The 17,844-nt window shown below is 48.4% G+C and overlaps 1 protein-coding gene across 1 annotated transcript in view; it reads right to left on the bottom strand.

The window, feature by feature from the left end:
* Positions 1-17,844, bottom strand: part of LOC142566636 (uncharacterized) — a 312,815-nt gene that overhangs the window by 53,637 nt on the left and 241,334 nt on the right. Inside the window, exons 3-4 of the mRNA XM_075677470.1 lie at positions 6,931-7,042; positions 5,390-5,471 (exon numbers count right to left, since the gene is read on the bottom strand). Coding sequence (XP_075533585.1) covers positions 5,390-5,471; positions 6,931-7,042 — 194 coding nt within the window. The remainder of the gene's footprint in view (positions 1-5,389; positions 5,472-6,930; positions 7,043-17,844) is intronic.

Raw genomic sequence — 17,844 nt, 5'->3', positions numbered from 1 at the left:
ACACACACACACACACACACACACACACACACACACACACACACACACACGTGTGTGTGTGTATGTGTGTGTGTGTGTGTGTGTGTAATTTCAAATATTAACAGGTCGGTAACCGTATGCTTACCGTATGCTTTCCTCGACGTCTTTGTCTGCTCGCTTCATATGTTTGTGACAAACGAACACACACACACACGTGTGTGTGTGTGTGTGTGTTTGGAGAAGACATTAACCACTTTTTAAATATCACCTGTGGCATATCCAAATCCAGCTCTAATCCTTGAGCTAGATTGCTCGGAGCTAGATTGCTCGGCGGATCGATACGGCGGCTTTGGGCGCAGAATGACACGTTCGCATCCAATCAATAGTTTTATTCAAGAAAATGACGCTTGCGATGGGGAACTTCGGCTGTCGCATTGGCGTTGCTTGAGGAGCAACGATAGCAGTGGGGGTGCGAAACGCATTCGAAGAAATGGCAGAAAGCGAATTCCGGCGTCGCTTTTATTTCTCGAAACAAAAAGTGCGTTGGTTGTGCGGCGAGCTCGACCCCATTATCGGGTGCCAACGAGCCACTAGAATGTTGTTGTTGCCTCTTAAAAAGTGCGCCACTGTTCCCGTGGTTTCTTTTTTCCCCTCGCTGTACGCGACGCCACCTAGGGACGACGCTGAGAAACTAATAGTTATAAATTGTAATATTCACACTTACTGCTATTTAAAAACGTGTTTAAGCTTGAGAAGACAAAATTTAGATAAATGTTTCATTAATTGGAAGACGAGAAACATTTCGTTTTGTAGTATACTGTCTGCAAGCAGACGACAAACGAGGGAAGTAAACTTCCGGGGAGTTCACCGCTTGCCGATTGGCTCCTCTATCCGCCCCGTTCTCACAAATCTTGCACACTGCCACTTTGTGACGTTGCAGCAAACGAACAGAACGCGTATCGAACAAAGATCTCCGATCGCGCCCTTGATGGCAAATGTCTTGGAAATGGGTCGTTAACAAAATTCTTTTCACGCCGATATGCACTGCAGTCTCACTGGCTACAGTTTGTAAATTGCAATGTGTGCCTGAAGTAATTAGTTAAAACCTAATTACTTCACTTTGTTGATTAGTCGATCATGCATTTGGATTATGTATTTAGACCAGCTCAAGGACTAAAATTGTACTATTTGCTACAGGTGATTTTTCAAATTTCTTACCGTCTTGTACAAATAAATGCGAGTTTTCGAGCAGCTTTGCAGTACCACACGAAGAACCAGAGCCATCAAAGTCAAATACACACATGAACACACAATGACGTTTTCGTATCCTACAAAACCGAGCACAATTAGAATATAGGGAAATAATAAAAAAAAAATCCGATGACACCTAAGCAGTTATTTTGAATGCGAAAGCTATAATGCCCAACTGAAAGACGCTGAGCAGTCCTCAGGGTTTTGCGCTGCGAGTTATCTACTATAGCGGTGCGTGCTGCCGGAGCCAGCAAGCAGCAGCCTGTGGTGCCAACGCCGCATGCCACAGACGCGGCCTTCTCCTCGCACGGGATACATGGCGCACTCTAGCCGCAGCATGTGTAGCTTCCCAACGCCTCCTAAATAGCACAAGGTCTGTGCACTTCGATCCGGGACGTCATGTTACCTTGCCCGACTGCCATAGAATCTAATGGGGATGCTCCTGATTAGGCCGCAGTGATTATGACGTCACCGCTTTCGTCACGCTGTGCTTGACAGTGGAAATTTCGGTCGAAGTAGCATAACGTCATAGAGCACACTACACGGGCCTGCCATCTAGGAGGCGTTGGTTCTGCTCCGTCGAGGAGCGCTCGAACCGAGAGCGAGGGTGACATGGCGCCGCAGCGATGCCATCTCCCTTCACGCAACTCCGTCAAGACGCAGCTCGTGGCGTCGCAGCCAATGGGAAATCCTTCGCGGCGCGTTCGGGACGTGGCGTTGCAGCCAATAGCAAGGCTACTTTAGGTGCCGTTTCGCTGCTACAGACGACAGACGCCAGCTTTCTCGCTCAGTGGGTCATTTGACGCTTTCACATGAAAACCGAATCCGAGGACACCTAAACACTTCTTATGGGTTCTGAATGCGAAAGCATTAATAGAGTGTTTTAGTTGAGCGTGTTTACGCTCCGCTAAGCAGTTAAGCGGAGCGGAAGCGCGAATGCGCATGCGCCATCCGCTTAGCCGTAAGCGGCATAGCGGAGCGAGGAACACGGTCCGCTTAGAAGCTGCCTGAGCGGAGCGTGCAGCGCAGCACTTTGGCTAGCGTTGGCGTCAGAACGGATTGGATTGGATGCAGAAAGCAAGCGCGCTGGCTAACAGGTGGCGTTCCCCAACACGGCGCTTTATTTTCCATTGGATAAAATGGACCGGTAACGCATTACAAGCGCACGTCTAGATACTTCATGGAGAAACAAGTTATATATATATATATATATATATATATATATATATATATATATATACATATACGTTTTACTGTATAAGAGTGATCATAAAGTGTTTTTATTTTCTTGCATTACCCTGAATTTAGCCAGGGGGCGCTGCAACCACGAAAGGTCCGCTCCGCAACGCAAAACGTATAACTAAAACGTGAAAATCGCCCGCCGCTCCGCTGTGGCTTAGCGGGGCAGCTCGGAGCGGAGCGTACCGTAAAGACGCTCAACTAAAACACTCTAATGTCCAATTAAACGCTGCGGAGCGGACCTTCGAGTTGCGAACTCCTCGAGGGCAAGCGAGCGCGTCGAGACGCTTGGGACGTTTTGATTTGGCCTTACCGAGGCGCCGTTAGAAAGCAGGCGAGAGCTTGCGCGGTCAGGGAACAAGCGGATAACACGGGCTTCCGAGAGCGAAGCTGTCGTGGCGTCGCGGCGATTCTCTCTCCCCTCGCACAACACTTCGGCTCCGCCGAGCCAGCGTCACGAGCGCGCGCAGCCAATGGGAAGTTTCGCTGCTGCAGACGGCTTTTTCGCTCAGTGGGCCATTTAACGCTTTCGCATCGATATAAACAACGCTAACGTTTGTTGTGTGTCAACACTTCGACATTATAGCACTATGCTTCTGAAGAATCCTCCTAAAGCCTTCAGGGCAGTTAGTCACACTGATACGTTACTTCATGGTCCAGGAAGCTTTTGTGTGTTAAAAAGCAAGTAGCGTGAGTGCTGTTCTGAAAACACGTCTATGTGGCTCGTATGGAGGACAATTCATTAGTAGGTGTTCTACGATTTCCCATAAGTGTCCACATTCGGAGCAAGGCAAACGTGCATGACGTATACAGTAGCGAAAAATTGCCATAAAATGAATATCCTCACACATGCATGCAGAAAAGAAAGCTACTTTACAGCTAAGCACAAGCTTTAACGGGTAGCACTGTAAGTCACTTTAGAAGTCAATGGCTTAGGAATGTACGATGCACGCTTTGTGGTGCACTATGTCGTGCGACATCTATCGGGTAATCTCAAGCACCTTTTTTTCAGCGTGCCTCTCAACGTATTTTGAACATTCTTTCTACCTTATTGGAGTGGACGACTTGAATCGTTTCGTTGACGCCTGAAACGGAATGTGGGCCTGGTGGCGAACACACGTGCAGGGCTTTCGGCTCACGCGAACGGTTCGTGAAATTGTTCAGTAGCAGCGGGTCTGGCTGCTCACAAGAGCCGATGTCACGACTGCAAAAATGCCAGAAATTAATTGCGGGCAGCAATGCCCCTCAATAATCATTGTATCTGTTCGTTTGTTTGTTTCAGGCGATTGTTGCGTCTTCAGTACTATACAGGGTGTCCCACGTAACTTAAGCCAAACATTAAGATATGTTCGTTAGCAAGCGGCGCGAGTAACGGGACAGAAAAGAGGCACACGACGCAAGCGCACTTTTCTCTGTCCCGTTATTCGCGCCGTTTACTAAAGAATGTGTTCGTACCAACAAGCCCGGCTAGCCACTATTCTGACAATAAAAATGTGCTAATGCCACGTAGCTGCACAATAGCAAGGTAATGTTGTTTGCCGCCGCTTGGAGATAGATTATTTTTTCATTCCACCTAATTAGATAATTAGTCTTAATTAATCAACTCCTCAAATATTATATTAAGATGAAAAGTGTCAAATAGAAAATCGTGGAGCAACATGAACAACTCTCGACGCAGCTTTCTGTTGCTCGATAGGTGCTCCATAAAAGCGTTTTTCCGAGCGTGGAAGAAGCTCGCGAATACACGCAAAGTGTCTCGAGCGGCCAGTCGCGCGGCAATATTGCGTGTATTCGCGGGCTTCTTTCACCACTGGAAAAACACTTTTATGTAGCACTCATTGAACAACAAAAAGCTCTATCGGGAGTTTTTCATGTTGCTCTAGAATTTTCTCATTGACACTTTTCATCTACATGTAATATTTCACAAGTTGATTAATTAAGACTCATTTTCTAATTACTCGGGATGAAAAAAAATATTCTGAGTATCTCCAAGCGACGGCACACTACATTACCTTGGTTCTGTCCAGCTACGTGGCATTTACATATTTTTAATGTCTGGCACAAGTTACCTAGGACACCCTGTATATAGCGTTACAATACTAGCGATTAGTTGTCACGTTTTTAGACAAAAGTGAGTAGAAAGCTTACGTGGGTCACGAGTAACAAATACGGCAGCATGCAGTACATTTTGTATTGACCGATGCCCAGCATCAATCACAGTAAAGTATACCAATGCGATTACAATTCATGCTTAAAACGCCCGATGACACGACCTTATGCATTCGTTTGGGCTCACGATGGCGTGATGTAAGTTTCGACACGTTCGTTGTCGAACAATAATGTGACTAGCTTTCTTGACATTTTGTTGCGGAATTGTGGCGCTCCGTAGACGTTTCGCTGCCCATGACAGCGAGGACAGTGTATACTGAAGTATATGAAGCATCTCTTGCCAATCTCGAATTTAGTGCGCCTGCAAATGTGCGGCCATTTACATGCATCTGCCGCCCTTCAGTTGTAAGGGCACCCGCTGTCTTTCTACTTCCCGCTTCTGTTGAAGCCTCCGCTGGTACTTTTGATTTATTTAATTGAAAAACTCGCTGTCCTTGCGTTTCGCGCGCACATGCTGAAGCCTGCGTTTCTGTTGTGCATCTGTTCGTGATGCGTGGCGTTCTGCTCCCAAAGCTCGTCGAACTTTGTGCAACAAACGTTGCGACTGCAAGGTTCACTGTGCGCTTGCGCGACTGCTATCGATGCGAGAGTCGACTACCACGGGCGGTGCGAGGCGCGAGGCACATTCAGAAAAGCGGGTGACAGTACGCGAATAAATGCTATCCAATTTAAGAGTAAAGTGTCGTTACCTGCGAGCTTCCCTTATTGTTTTCGTGTATGCGTGAAGGTGCGACACGTAGCCAGAACTCACACGACGATGGTCTGCGACGTAGTCATCTCTGGTATCGCACCCGTAGTACAATACCGCACGGTTATCTCCTGGCCATCGAGGACTGCGCAAGGTAGAGAAAAGAAATTAGCGAACCGTTTCCAGCGCTCTGTCTAGAAAGAAAATCGTCAGTTTTCGTTTGCCGTCCCGCAACATGCGCTGAAACTATTCAACTAACTTCTGCAAATAAATTCGAAAGTACCAAGTTAAACTTTTTGTGGTGTAACTGAAAACGTGTCAGTCTGAGAAGAGAAAGACGAATGAGGCTGTTTTAACAAGAACCAATTCCGACAGAAGTGTTAGATTGGACTACATTTCTGCATCTACAAAGCACATAGTTTCATACATTCTGCTGTGTAGTGAAATACTGCTCATCATTCAGTTGCAGCTCCACGAGTTCTGTTTGGATAATGCGTCCCTATCATTCGTATCATTCGCACTTGCAGAAAATTTTCTGGGTTGTTTCCTATGACACGCCTTTGAGCGATAAATTTCATTTAAGGTATTTTTGTTTAAGTTCTCGGCTTTATGGCATTGCAGGTAAACGAAATGTTATCCAGCTCTGACTCTTTCGATGCACCAGACAGGTGGATAATTTTGTGTTTGGTGACGGTGCCATAAAGCTTTACTTTCCGTTTTGCTCTTGTCATTTGTGTGTCATGTTCATGTCAAGTTCAATGCGTGCGCGTTTCTTTCTTCTTTCGTCTTTTGATCTCTTGTTGTATATTTAATCTGTAGTGACGTGCCAAGCCATTTGCTCGGCTAGCCTCTCCACATATCATTAAAAATGCTCTCACCGGTGCGTGAAAAAACATTCTTGGAATACGAAATCTGTGTGCAAGATGGATGGGCTATGCGGTTTTAATAACGTAACATGGCAGTTCGAGATTACTGCTCTAGGCTAGCGGTCTGACATAACGCAGTAGCAACATTCTGATCAGTCTAGCTTAGTCAAAAGTAAATATTATAATATATTTTTGTTAACTGCTATACATGTGGTCCGATCCAACTGCTCCGTTACATTCTTAAACAAATGTACACCCTTTGGGGTGTATATTTGCCACACAACAATAATCGTCATGTGTCTTGTTTGCGTTTCCTTTATTGAAAACGCTGCTCCCGCTACTTTCTTGTCGAGAATGCTCGCCCATGCTGATAGCGCGCATGCCGTGCGTGACTTGGAAGTACCGGGCCCGCAGCGTTAATGAAAGGAAATGCAGGCAAGACAGGTGACGATTATTGTTTTGTGGCAAGATACGACCTAAAGGGCGTAATTTTGCTTAAGAGTGTAGTAGTGGCCAGCTGATTTTGGCTTTTGCGGGAAGTGGATGGCAGCTGGTGTCCACGTACTCTAGAATGGCACAGTTGCCCGTTGCATTGACTGTACTTTTTCCGTTTCGTTTATTTGCTTCCGAGAGAGGAGCGGAATGAAGCGCTTAGTCGCCATCACTACGCGCACATTTGACGAGGGGAAACGAGGATTTTTTAAGAAACACATCGAACAAAACAAACACGTGACGTACTTGCTCGCGCGATAGCTTGCACATCCTCTTCGCTGCAGTCTGCGACGATGCAGATTCCCCAACGAAAGCCGGGAAACCACGGGTTATTCGGGTCGTTCAAATAGATGGACGCCTGCAAATCGGGGTATCGGCGTCACATACGGTTGGCATCATTTTTTCGTGCACATATAGGGCTTGTACTACGCAACATGAAGCGCAGAGAAACCATGCCATGTAATTAATGCTAACTAACCAAGTAACCATGCTCAGTAACTAATGGAGAAAGCATGCCAAGTAACTGTAATGGAGCACGTAGATGCATATGTAATGCAACATATGCACAGATGCATGTATAATACAACATATCGAAGAACTGCATGTGAACCTTAAAGACCGGTTGTATTCTTGCTCGAATACATCGGGAATATCACTTTCAGTGTGCGCCACTGACGCGCATTCTGAAAATGACATTTTATTATATCACGGACACGTCATGCTGAACATAAAGTCGTAAAGAAGTCAAGAGAGAGAGAGAGGGGGGGATATAAGAAAGGCAGGGATATTAACCAGTCAAGAATCCGGTTGCCTACCCTACGCTGGGGGAAGGGGAAGAGAGAGAAGGGAGAGAGAGACTGTATAGAGACGTCCGAAAGTACTTCATCCAAAGCCGCTCGTGCAAACCAGACGTTCCCAGAAAGCACAAAATGCACCGAAGTCAAACTGCCGCCTAACGTAATGGACCGAGAATGCGGCGCAGTAACTCGACGCAAGCTTTGGAAATAATAATAATAATAATAATAATAATAATAATAATAATAATAATAATAATAATAATAATAATAATAATAATAATAATAATAATAATAATAATAATAATAAACAAAAAGTCACCACCAATAGAGGAAGCGCGCTCAGAGTAAAGAAAAAAATTACCGACGATTACGTTACTTCCTAATGCGAAATTTGAGCGCAGCAAATAAGCTGTTTCACCTTTTCGATAGATTGAGGCAAAGAAATCGAGCAACACATGTATGCGCTATCACAGAATTTTTTTTTATTTTTCACACGTATTCCTTTAACAAAGACTCCACTAGGTAAGCTTCTGCTTCGGCGGCACGCACCTCTGGATTCTGACGGCGACGGCGCTGGGCCTCTGCTCTGGCAGCTCGTTTAGCAGCAGCAGCAGCAGCAGCAGCAGCAGCAGCAGCAGCAGCAGCAGCAGCAGCAGCAGCAGCAGCAGCAGCAGCAGCAGCAGCAGCAGCAGCAGCAGCAGCAGCAGCAGCAGCAGCAGCAGCAGCAGCACGGAGGACTTCCATCGGTCGTCTCGCTCATGGCTCAGAAAGAACTGGCAGATAATTTCGCAGGGGCGAACGGCAGCGGCAATTTCGGCTCGGGCGGTGCACATATACAGATCCGCCGCCACCGATCTGGCTCTCTGATTGCCACCGCACAGGGCGAACGGCAGCGGCAATTTCGGCTCGGGCGGTGCACATATACAGATCCGCCGCCACCGATCTGGCTCTCTGATTGCCACCGCACAGGGGTTGCATTGGAGGAGGAGCGAAGAAAGGAATTAAGTTCGAGCCGGCGCTTTGACAACCGGAGACTCGCAGGAAGAGGGGGGAGGGGGGCGGCGTGTACACCCAGCGGCAAACGATGGGGGCAGAAGCGCGCGCAGCAAGCGGACAACACGATAAAGGGAGGAGGGAAGAGATAGCAGCGACTGACTGATGCCGCTGACGCCGATAGTGAGTCAACCCCAGCTGCGGAGTTGGTTTCAGGGACAACGCCGCCGATGCCGACACAAACAATATGATACCCTCGCTTCCGCAGCGCTAAGAACCAGGTCTAGCCGTGGGAAGGTGGTCACGTATTCGTCGACGTGCCGGGGCCTACGTGAAATAACCGGCGCGTCGGCAACTGAAGAGCACCCTATCCGCCACACAAGAACAGGGGGGGGGACCCTTTCCTCCTCTTTCTGCATGGCGGCGACGGTGTTCTATGCAGTCACGTTATCTTGACTCTCTAGCGGCGTCAGCGGCATCCAGCGGTATCAGTCGGTCGCTGCTAGCGCTGGGGGGATGAAAGGGGGGCGGAGCTGGTTACGAGGCCGACGACAACGCCGACGACGACGCGAAACCCAGGAACGGACGCCAAAGAGCTGCGCTCTAAAATTATGCATATCCAACCTATACGTTGAAATCTGAAACGAAGCTTTCTTCAAGTGGTTACCTAACTGTTATAAAGCCAAATGTACAATTAATGTGATGCAATGTTTGTGTTTACGCACCGTACCGTTTACGCGCTGCGCCGTTCACGGTGATGCGACGAGGACGAAGAGGACGGACGGAACAATGGTGAGGGCAGACGTATGCTTAGAGAATTACGACGCGAAAGATGGCGGTAAGGTTGACTATTATTCTTCCCGTTTAATCCCTGCGTCCGTGGTGTAATAGAAACGCGCATGCGTGCTACGCGACCTGAGGCACGCGCCTATTCCGCAAGACAGCAGCTGCGGTCGGGAGAGCTTGTAAGGATTCGCGAAGAAAGCTGCACTTTGAAACACAAATGTCAGAGTTGCATAACTCACTTCTTTAGGCTGGGAATATTCGTGGGACCAACAAGAAAAGAGACTAGTTTAAATAAAGGTAGGCAGGAAGGTCGTCAGTTCAGCCATAATGCTAGATGCTATACACAGGAGGTTGAGACGGCGCAACGATGGCAGTTTATTTGTCATTGGCTCTAGATTTCACACATATGCTCCACAGTGGAGCGGAATGGCGTGCCACCGTATATCGCAAAATTAACCATCATTAGGGAAAGCTACACCTCAAGATCAGGGAGCCCACACACTCCGCAACAGCTGCACTAAGTTCTTGTACAATGACATAACTGCTTGTTTAATCGATGGAACGCCATGCTGGCAGGTCATCTTCAAGAATTGTCCTAGCGCGAGCACAAGGACAAAGTCGCAGAAAATACGCGGGACTGCTCAACCAGCACTAGCCTATTCACGAAAAAAAGTTCCTGCTCTAAAACTCCTCCTAAATTAAAATTAAATTATGGGATTTTACGTGCCAAAACCACTTTCTGGTTATGAGGCACGCCGTAGTGGAGGACTCCGGAAATTTCGACGACCTGGGGTTCTTTAACGTGCACCTAAATCTAAGTACACGAGTGTTTTCGCATTTCGCCCCCATCAAAATGCGGCCGCTGTGGCCGGGATTTGATCCCGCGACCTAGTGCTCAGCAGCCCACCACCATAGACACTGAGCAACCACGGCGGGTCTCCTAACTGCACGTGGCCGCCAATGTCCATGTTTCCCGCCGTGGTTGCTCAGTGGCTATGATGTTAGTCTGCTGTTACGTTCGACCGGCGGGGGCTGGCGATCTTCGAGGAAGCGACCGAGGGAAAGGCGCAACCAGGTCTGCTGCAACGACTCGCTCCGAAAGGACGGCAATACGTCAGTCCCCAGCCCATCGGCGCCACAATGGCTGCGGCGGCGACTCGTTTTGTAAGGAGTACAATGCGCCGCGTCCCCAACGGATGGGCGCCGAGATGGCTAGACGCGGGCGGCGGAGCAAGTATTGCTAGTATGTACGCCGACCCCGGTACGGTCTGTTTGGAGCAGGGGAGGGGAGCTCCTGGAAGGTATTTTTCGGGGCCGCCTCACGCAGCTTAGAAATCGTCAGTCAGTGGACAGACGCGGCAGCCATTGTCTGCGGAGTCGACTCTGGGATAAAGAGGCGCCTCCTCGGGGCAGCACCGTGTCTGCGAGAACCCAATCACCTCCGAATTGGTCGCTCCGAATTGGTCGACAGTGAACTGCAGTTTTCCCTCACCTAGAGATCTAGGGAGGACAGAGTGTATTTAAGGAGCCGTTGGCGGCTCCTTAGTGTGCATTCCTCTTTCAGTCATGTTAGACAGATGAACTGTAAGGTTCTCATGTAGATACTGTAAATAAATCCCATGTTCCTCGTTCTCGATGAGAACAAGTCTCTCCCTTCAACAACGTCCTTCGCGTGGATAAGTTGGACAACGGTATGGGCCAGCTACAATCTATTTCATGCCCGACCCCAACCATTACAACTGGTGGCAGCGGTGGCATGGACTTTGCGACGTGGTACTGTGTCTGCGGTGAGAGCTCCATTCTTGCTTTGACTCTCTAGGCTTCATTTTTGTGGTTGTTCTGATTCTAACAGTAGGGAAGCTGGATTGTTGATTGTTAGCTGGGTTGTGTTTTCCTAGGTAGGTTTAGCGAGCAGGACCAATGCAGTAAAACAGCAATCATGGAGTTAAGGACGCTGCTGAGAGACGAATTGTTGATTGTTGGTGAGGAACTGGTCCTAGAGGTACACAAGCAAATGCTAAAATAGTAATTATTGCAGCTAATTTCCGAACCGGCCAGTGACGAGGACATTGAAATTGGGTTGGAACTTCTTAGGAAAAGAGAGAAACAGGACCGAGAAAGATAAAAACGGGACAGAGAGGAACGCGAGAAAGATCGCGAGTTAAGATAAATGCAACTTGAACTTGAAAACAAACGTTTGGAGTTGTCTCAAGGAAGTGAACGGGCTCTGGGACGATCAAGTGAGGCAGAATCGTACCGCATGGACAGGCTGTTAAAGCCATTTGAGGTCGGGAACGAAATAGGCTTGTTCCTAGGAAATTTTGAAAGGACTTGCGAGAAAATGAACTTCGGCCCGAGTACATGTCCACAGCGGTTGTTGTCTTCTATGTTGCCGTGTGAGGCTACGGAAGTAATCGCGAGACTCAGTGTGTAAGATGCATATGATTATGCGAAGGTCAAGGCTAGTATTTTGAAGAAGTACCGCCTTTCAGCCGAAGCTTTTCGGCAAAGGTTTAGAAGCACGGGCAAGAAGGATTGCGAGAGATATCCGGAGTTTGCATATGGCTTAAAGGCAAACCTAGTCGAATGGTTGAAAAGCGCGGAAGCGTACGAGAGCAGAGACACGATTATTGAATGCATGTGTCTAGAGCAGCTTTGCAGAAGCATCCCAGAATCTGTGAAGCTGTGGGTGCCAGCCAGAGGAAATGCAAACGCTGGAAAGGGGGGCTGAATGAGCCGAAGAGTACGCAACACGTAGAAAGCTGAACGCCGAGGACGGAAATTGGGACCGCCGAAATGGACCACGGAAACCATTTCCGTTCAAAAAGGGTTCGCAGACTAGACGACCGCAGCCTGTAGACGTGGAGGAAATCCCTCAGAAAACACCGAGGAGAAATCAAACGGGGAAACCGTACAAAAAGAGCAGAAAAGAAAATTTGAATCTTTTAGAGCAATCCGTTGCTATAAGTGCTACAAACTCGGACATATCGCTGTAAACGGCGGGAAGCCTAGTGTAGTTTTCTCCTACGCGGATGAAAAAGTCGAGAATATGGAACTGTTGAGCCCATATCTTCATGACCTGCAAGTTAACGACAAACCATGCCGGGTGATGCGAGACAGTGCCGCCACGATGGAGATTGTCCATCCGTCTTACCTGACGGTAGATGACTTCACTGAAGAAGTAGCATGGATTGAACGGGTTGTGGAAGAACACAGCGTGTGTCTGCCCACGGCCAAATTCAATATCAGTGGACCGTTAACGGAGCTCGGGACCGAGGTGGCAGTTTCTAAATTCTTGTCGCTGCAGTACCCTTACATTTTTTCGAATCGGTCGGATCAGTTACTGCGGGACACGGGGCTTAAACTGGGAGAGAGCGTAGTACAGGCGTTGACGCGAGGCCAAGCTCGTAAAATCGCGTCGCTTTCGGCTGAAAATTCAAAAGCTGCTCCAGCGGAAGTAGCAAAAGAGGTAATTTCAGTGACCGAACCCGAGCTAGGCTCGAGGGACGAAAAAATGGTTGAGGAAACACGGCCAGCTGACCAACTCAATGAGAACGTATCACTAGGGTGTCAAAGTTCAAGCCTGCAGGAAGGGTCAGCTGACGCACGCGCAAGCGAGACAGGGTCATTAGTATCACCGGCCTCAGAGAAGTTTGATCAGCTCTTACGTGTGGACAGACAGTCACTGGCAGCTGAGCAAAAGAAGGATGACAGCTTAGCTAAACTACATCACACAGCTAAAGAAGGCATTGCTAGGCGCTACGTGACGATACAAGAGAGAGGAGGATTGTCGTATTGGTATTACAGAGATCGAAAGGGTAGGATTCTATATCAGTTAGTGGTACCTACTAAGTACAGGGAGGACCTTTTGAGTCTCTCTCATGGAAATGGTTGGTCTGGCCACCTAGGCATAAACAAATCAAAGGAAATATTGTTTATGGAATACTACTGACCTGACTGTTTCAAAGACGTAGAAAACTTTGTAAGATCATGCGACGCCTGCCAGCGCTCGGGTAAACTAGGAAAGCTCCACTAAAGGTAGTGCCCTAATAACAGAACCTTTCAGACGACTTGTGATAGACACGGTAGGGTCTCTACCAAAGACAAAGTCGGGTTACAGGTACTTGTTTACCATGCTGTGTCCGGCTACAAAGTTTCCAGAAGCAATCCCTCTGAAAGAGCTCAGCTCCACTGAAGTAGCAGACGCGCTTTTGACAGTATTCGCACGAGTTGGGTTTGCAGCCGACATTCAGGCGGATCAAGGGTCAGTGTTCACCACCCGCCGTGGTTGCTCAGTGGCTATGGTGTTGGGTTGCTGAGCACGAGGTCGCGGGATCGAATCCCGGCCACGGCGGCCGCATTTCGATGGAGGCGAAATGCGAAAATACCCGTGAACTTAGATTTAAGTGCACGTTAAAGAACCCCAGGTGGTCCAAATTTCCGGAGTCCTGCACTACGGCGTGCCTCATAATCAGAAAGTGGTTTTGGCACCTAAAACCTCACGATTTCGTTTCATTTCAGTATTCACCAGCGCACTGACTTCCACATTCTTGCAAAAGTGCGGGGTAAAGTTGATACACAGTTCCGTCTATCACCCTCAGTCAAATAGTGTAGAAAGACGACATTCAGTGCTTAAGCGATTGCGGGCGCTCTGTTACGAGCAGAAGGAGGACTGGGAGAATTGCCTTCCGGTCACTTTGTTTGCTTTGCGAACGGTTCCTCATGAGGCTACAGGGTTCTCGCTAGCACAACTAGTGTATCGGAGGGCACTCCTTTCTCCACTGAGAATGTTAGGAAAGTTGTGGGAAGAAAGAAGAGAGAGTCCAGCAGTGGTAGAATGCGTGCTAGATCTGCTGGAACGGCTAAGTGCAACCCAAGAACTAGTCGAAAAGAAAATGGGAGTAGCTCACAAGAACGCCAAGTTCTATTACGACAAGAATGAGAGTCTTTGTACGTTTAACGCCGGAGACCAGGTAATGATCCTCAAACCTTCAAGAAAGAACAAGCTTGAAGTTCACTGAGACGGATCCGTTAAAGTGTTGCACAAGCTTTCAGATACTAACTATGCTCTGAAAATGCCCGGTCGCAGGAAGGAGGTGAGGATATACCACTGCGATTTGATGAAGCCGTACATAGAGCGGAGCCTAGTCGTTAACTGTACCATCAAGGAGCAGGATGACACTAGTACCTAGTTTAGTGAGTATAAGGAGACCTCCAACTCTGAAATCAGCTTAGAAAAAGTACTGAAATATTTGGTAAGCTCGCGCGCTCTCAGACCCGAGCAGCTAGATGAGCTAAGAGGGCTGTTAGGGAAATATCTCGATAGATTCAGCGATCGGCCAGGTAGAACCGAACTAATAACGCATGAAATAGAGCTGAAATCAACCGAACCCGTAAGATCAAAGCCTTAGAGGGTGTCTCCACGACAGAGAAATTATGGAGGCAGAGCTACAGCGCATGCTAGAGTTGGGAGTTATTGAGCCCGCTTAGAGTGACTACATGTCTCCGCCAATCCTTGTAGAAACCCCTAATAAGGACCTTCGTCCGTGTGTTGACTACAGGAAGTTAAATGCCATCACTAGGGATCAGCTGTACCCGATACCCAACATTGAGGAATGAATTGAAATAGTTAGCGCTGCTAAATACATTTCAACTATAGATCAAGCGCGGAGATACTGGCAAGTTCCCTTTCAGAAAGTGCCAGTCGCTATGCCGCATTTATTTCACCTGTAGGCACTTTTCGCCCTCTCGCCCTCAGCTGCGGGCTGAAGAACGTGCCGTTTAGCTTCTCTAAGTTAATGGATATTGTCCTAAAAGACTTGCAGGAGTTCGCCTTGCCATATCTTGATGATGTAGCAATTTTTTCGGACAGCTTATATTTTTTTTAAAGCCCAGCGGGTCTAAAGTGAGATCCAAGATACGTCATCTCGGCGCAGAGACGTGTTGTAGGGTTCGTTTTGCAGTTGCCTGTCCTTGTTGGATGTTTTGGGGCGGTGTCATCATTTCACCGCTGGTCGCTGCAAGCCAAGGCATCCCCCCCTTGCAACCAGCCATTTTATTCCTGCCCAGCGGTTATCAGCACTGGCTAGTCGAAATTTCCCGGGCCATGGAGGAGGTATTACGGTCGACCGGCTGGTGCTGGTGATCTTCGGGGAAGCGGCCAACGGAAAGGCGCCACCAGGTCTGCTGCAACGACTCGCTTTGAAATTACGGCAATACGTCAGTCCCCAGCCCATCGGCGCCACCATGGCTGCGGCGGCGACTCGTTTTCTGAGGGGGACAATGCGCCGCATCCCCAACGGAAGGGCGCCAAGATGGCTAGACGCGGGCGGCGGAGCAAGTATTGCTAGTATGTACGCCGACCCCGGTACGGTCTGTTTGGAGCAGGGGAGCTCCTGCAAGGTATTTTGGGGTGCCGCCTCACGCAGCTTAGAAGTCGTCAGTCAATGGACAGACGCGGCGCCCATTGTCTGCGGAGTCGACTGTAGGATAAAGCGGCGCCTGCTCGGGTCTAGCACCGTGTCGGCGAGAACCCACTCACCTCGGCGTGGTCAGTGCAGCCTGTGCGGAAGTGAGTTCGTGAGCCCTCCCCCTCAAAGGCGGGTCGGCTACGATGACGTTGGACGCTCTGGAATTGGCGGTGAACTGCCGTTTTCTCTCACCTAGGGATCTAGGGAGGACAGAGTGTATTTAAGGAGCCGTTGGCGGCTCCTTAGTGTGCATTCCTCTTTCAGTCATGTTAGACTGATGAACTGTAACGTTCTTATGTAGATACTGTAAATAAATCCCATATTCCTCGTTCTCCATGAGAACAAGTCTCTCTCTTCAACAATGTCGTCAGCGTGGATAAGTTGGACGACGGCATGGGTCAGCTACCATCTATTTCATGCCCGACCCCAACCATTACCCTGCTGAGCACGAGGTCGCGGGATCGATTCCCGGCGACCGCGGCCGCATTTCGATGGGGGCGAAATGCGAAAACACCCATGTACTTAGATTGAGGTGCACGTTAAGGAACCCCAGTTGGTCTAAATTTCTGTAGCCATGCACTGCGGCGTGCCTCATAAACAGAAAGTGGGTTTGGCACGTAATACTCCATAATTTAATGTCCATCTTGGCCGCTTCATTCGCGAAGACGGCTGGCCATTAAAAAAAAACATTTATAGACAGAAAGCTTTGTGATTTCGGCCCCTGATTTACTTCTGCAACTGTACTTATTACACAAAAATGCGTAATAGAACACGTCTACACTGCTTCGTAAACATAAATAGAAAGCGAAAAACGCAACAAAGCGAGAAACGTGAGGCCATGAAGTATTACCATCACTTTTCGTTAGACCTGCGTAGAGATATTCCAGCTCATTATTTGACCAGGCCAGCCAGAGTTCACTTCATGTGCACGTCGACAAAGCTGCACTCCGACTAGCTCATGTACATGAATTATTATACATTGCCCCTTCGGCATTCTGTGGAACTTCACAGCAACGTGCCACGTAACTAATTGGGCACGGTTTTTAGGAACTTATGTTTTAATATATCGGCCGAGCTTTCACAAGTTTCAGCTAACGAACTGTTAGAGACGGACTATTAACTAGCATCATCATCATCACCATCATTATCAGCCTATTTTATGTCCACTGCAGGACGAGGCCTCTCCCCGCCATCTACAATTACCCCTTTCCTGCGCCAGCCGATTCCAAATAGCGCCCGCAAATTTCCTAATTTCGTCTCACCACCTAGTCTTCTGTCGTCCTGTACTGCGCTTCCCTTCTCATGGCACCCATTCTGTCACCCTAATGGTCCAACGGTTATCCACTCTACGCATTACATGACCTGCCCAGCGCCATTTTTTTCTCTTCATGTCAATTAGAATGTCGTCTATACCCGTTTGCTCTCTAATCCAAACCGCTCTCTTTCTGTCTCTTATGGTGATGCCTAGCATTCTTCGTTCCATCGCTTTTTGCGCAGTCCTTAACTTCTTCTCAAGCTTCTTTGTCAGTCTCCAAGTCTCTGCCCCATATGTCAGCACTGGTAAAATGCACCTTCCTCTTCAATGATAATGGTAAGCTTCCAGTCAGAAGCTGGCAATGTCTGTCGTATGCGATCCAACCCATTTTTATTCCATGAATTTCCATCTCAGGATCAGGGTTCCCTGTGATTGATTGACCTAGGTAAACGTACCGTACTCCTTCACAGACTCTAGAGGCTGACTGGCGATCCTAAATTCTCCTGAATTCTTGTTCCCTTGCCCGGTTATTCATCATTATCTTTGTCTTCTGCATATTAATCTTCAGCCCCACTCTTACGCGCTCTCTGTTTAGGGTCTCAACCATTTGTTGTAACTCGCATATCGGTCATTTATTCGAACGCAACCATTCGCCGTCCCATTCCATTCGTGGGGCGCAGGTGCGCGTGGACCATGCTGCCGGACCCTTCAGATACCCCGCCCTCGTGTGCCGCGTGTGGAGCTTTTTTCTGCCCCCTGTGTGACGCTTCCCGAAAGTGCAACTTGAGGCCGGCATGGTTCGAGGCAGTTGAGCTTGGTCCTGAGAAAAGCTGCTTTGGAGCACTAGAAGATCGTTCAA

The sequence above is a fragment of the Dermacentor variabilis genome, unplaced genomic scaffold (genome assembly GCF_050947875.1).
Source record: "Dermacentor variabilis isolate Ectoservices unplaced genomic scaffold, ASM5094787v1 scaffold_13, whole genome shotgun sequence".
NCBI classification, from domain to species: Eukaryota; Metazoa; Arthropoda; class Arachnida; order Ixodida; family Ixodidae; genus Dermacentor; species Dermacentor variabilis.
The sequence above is the reverse complement of the archived record's forward strand: the minus strand, read 5'-3'. Positions and strand labels throughout refer to the sequence as shown.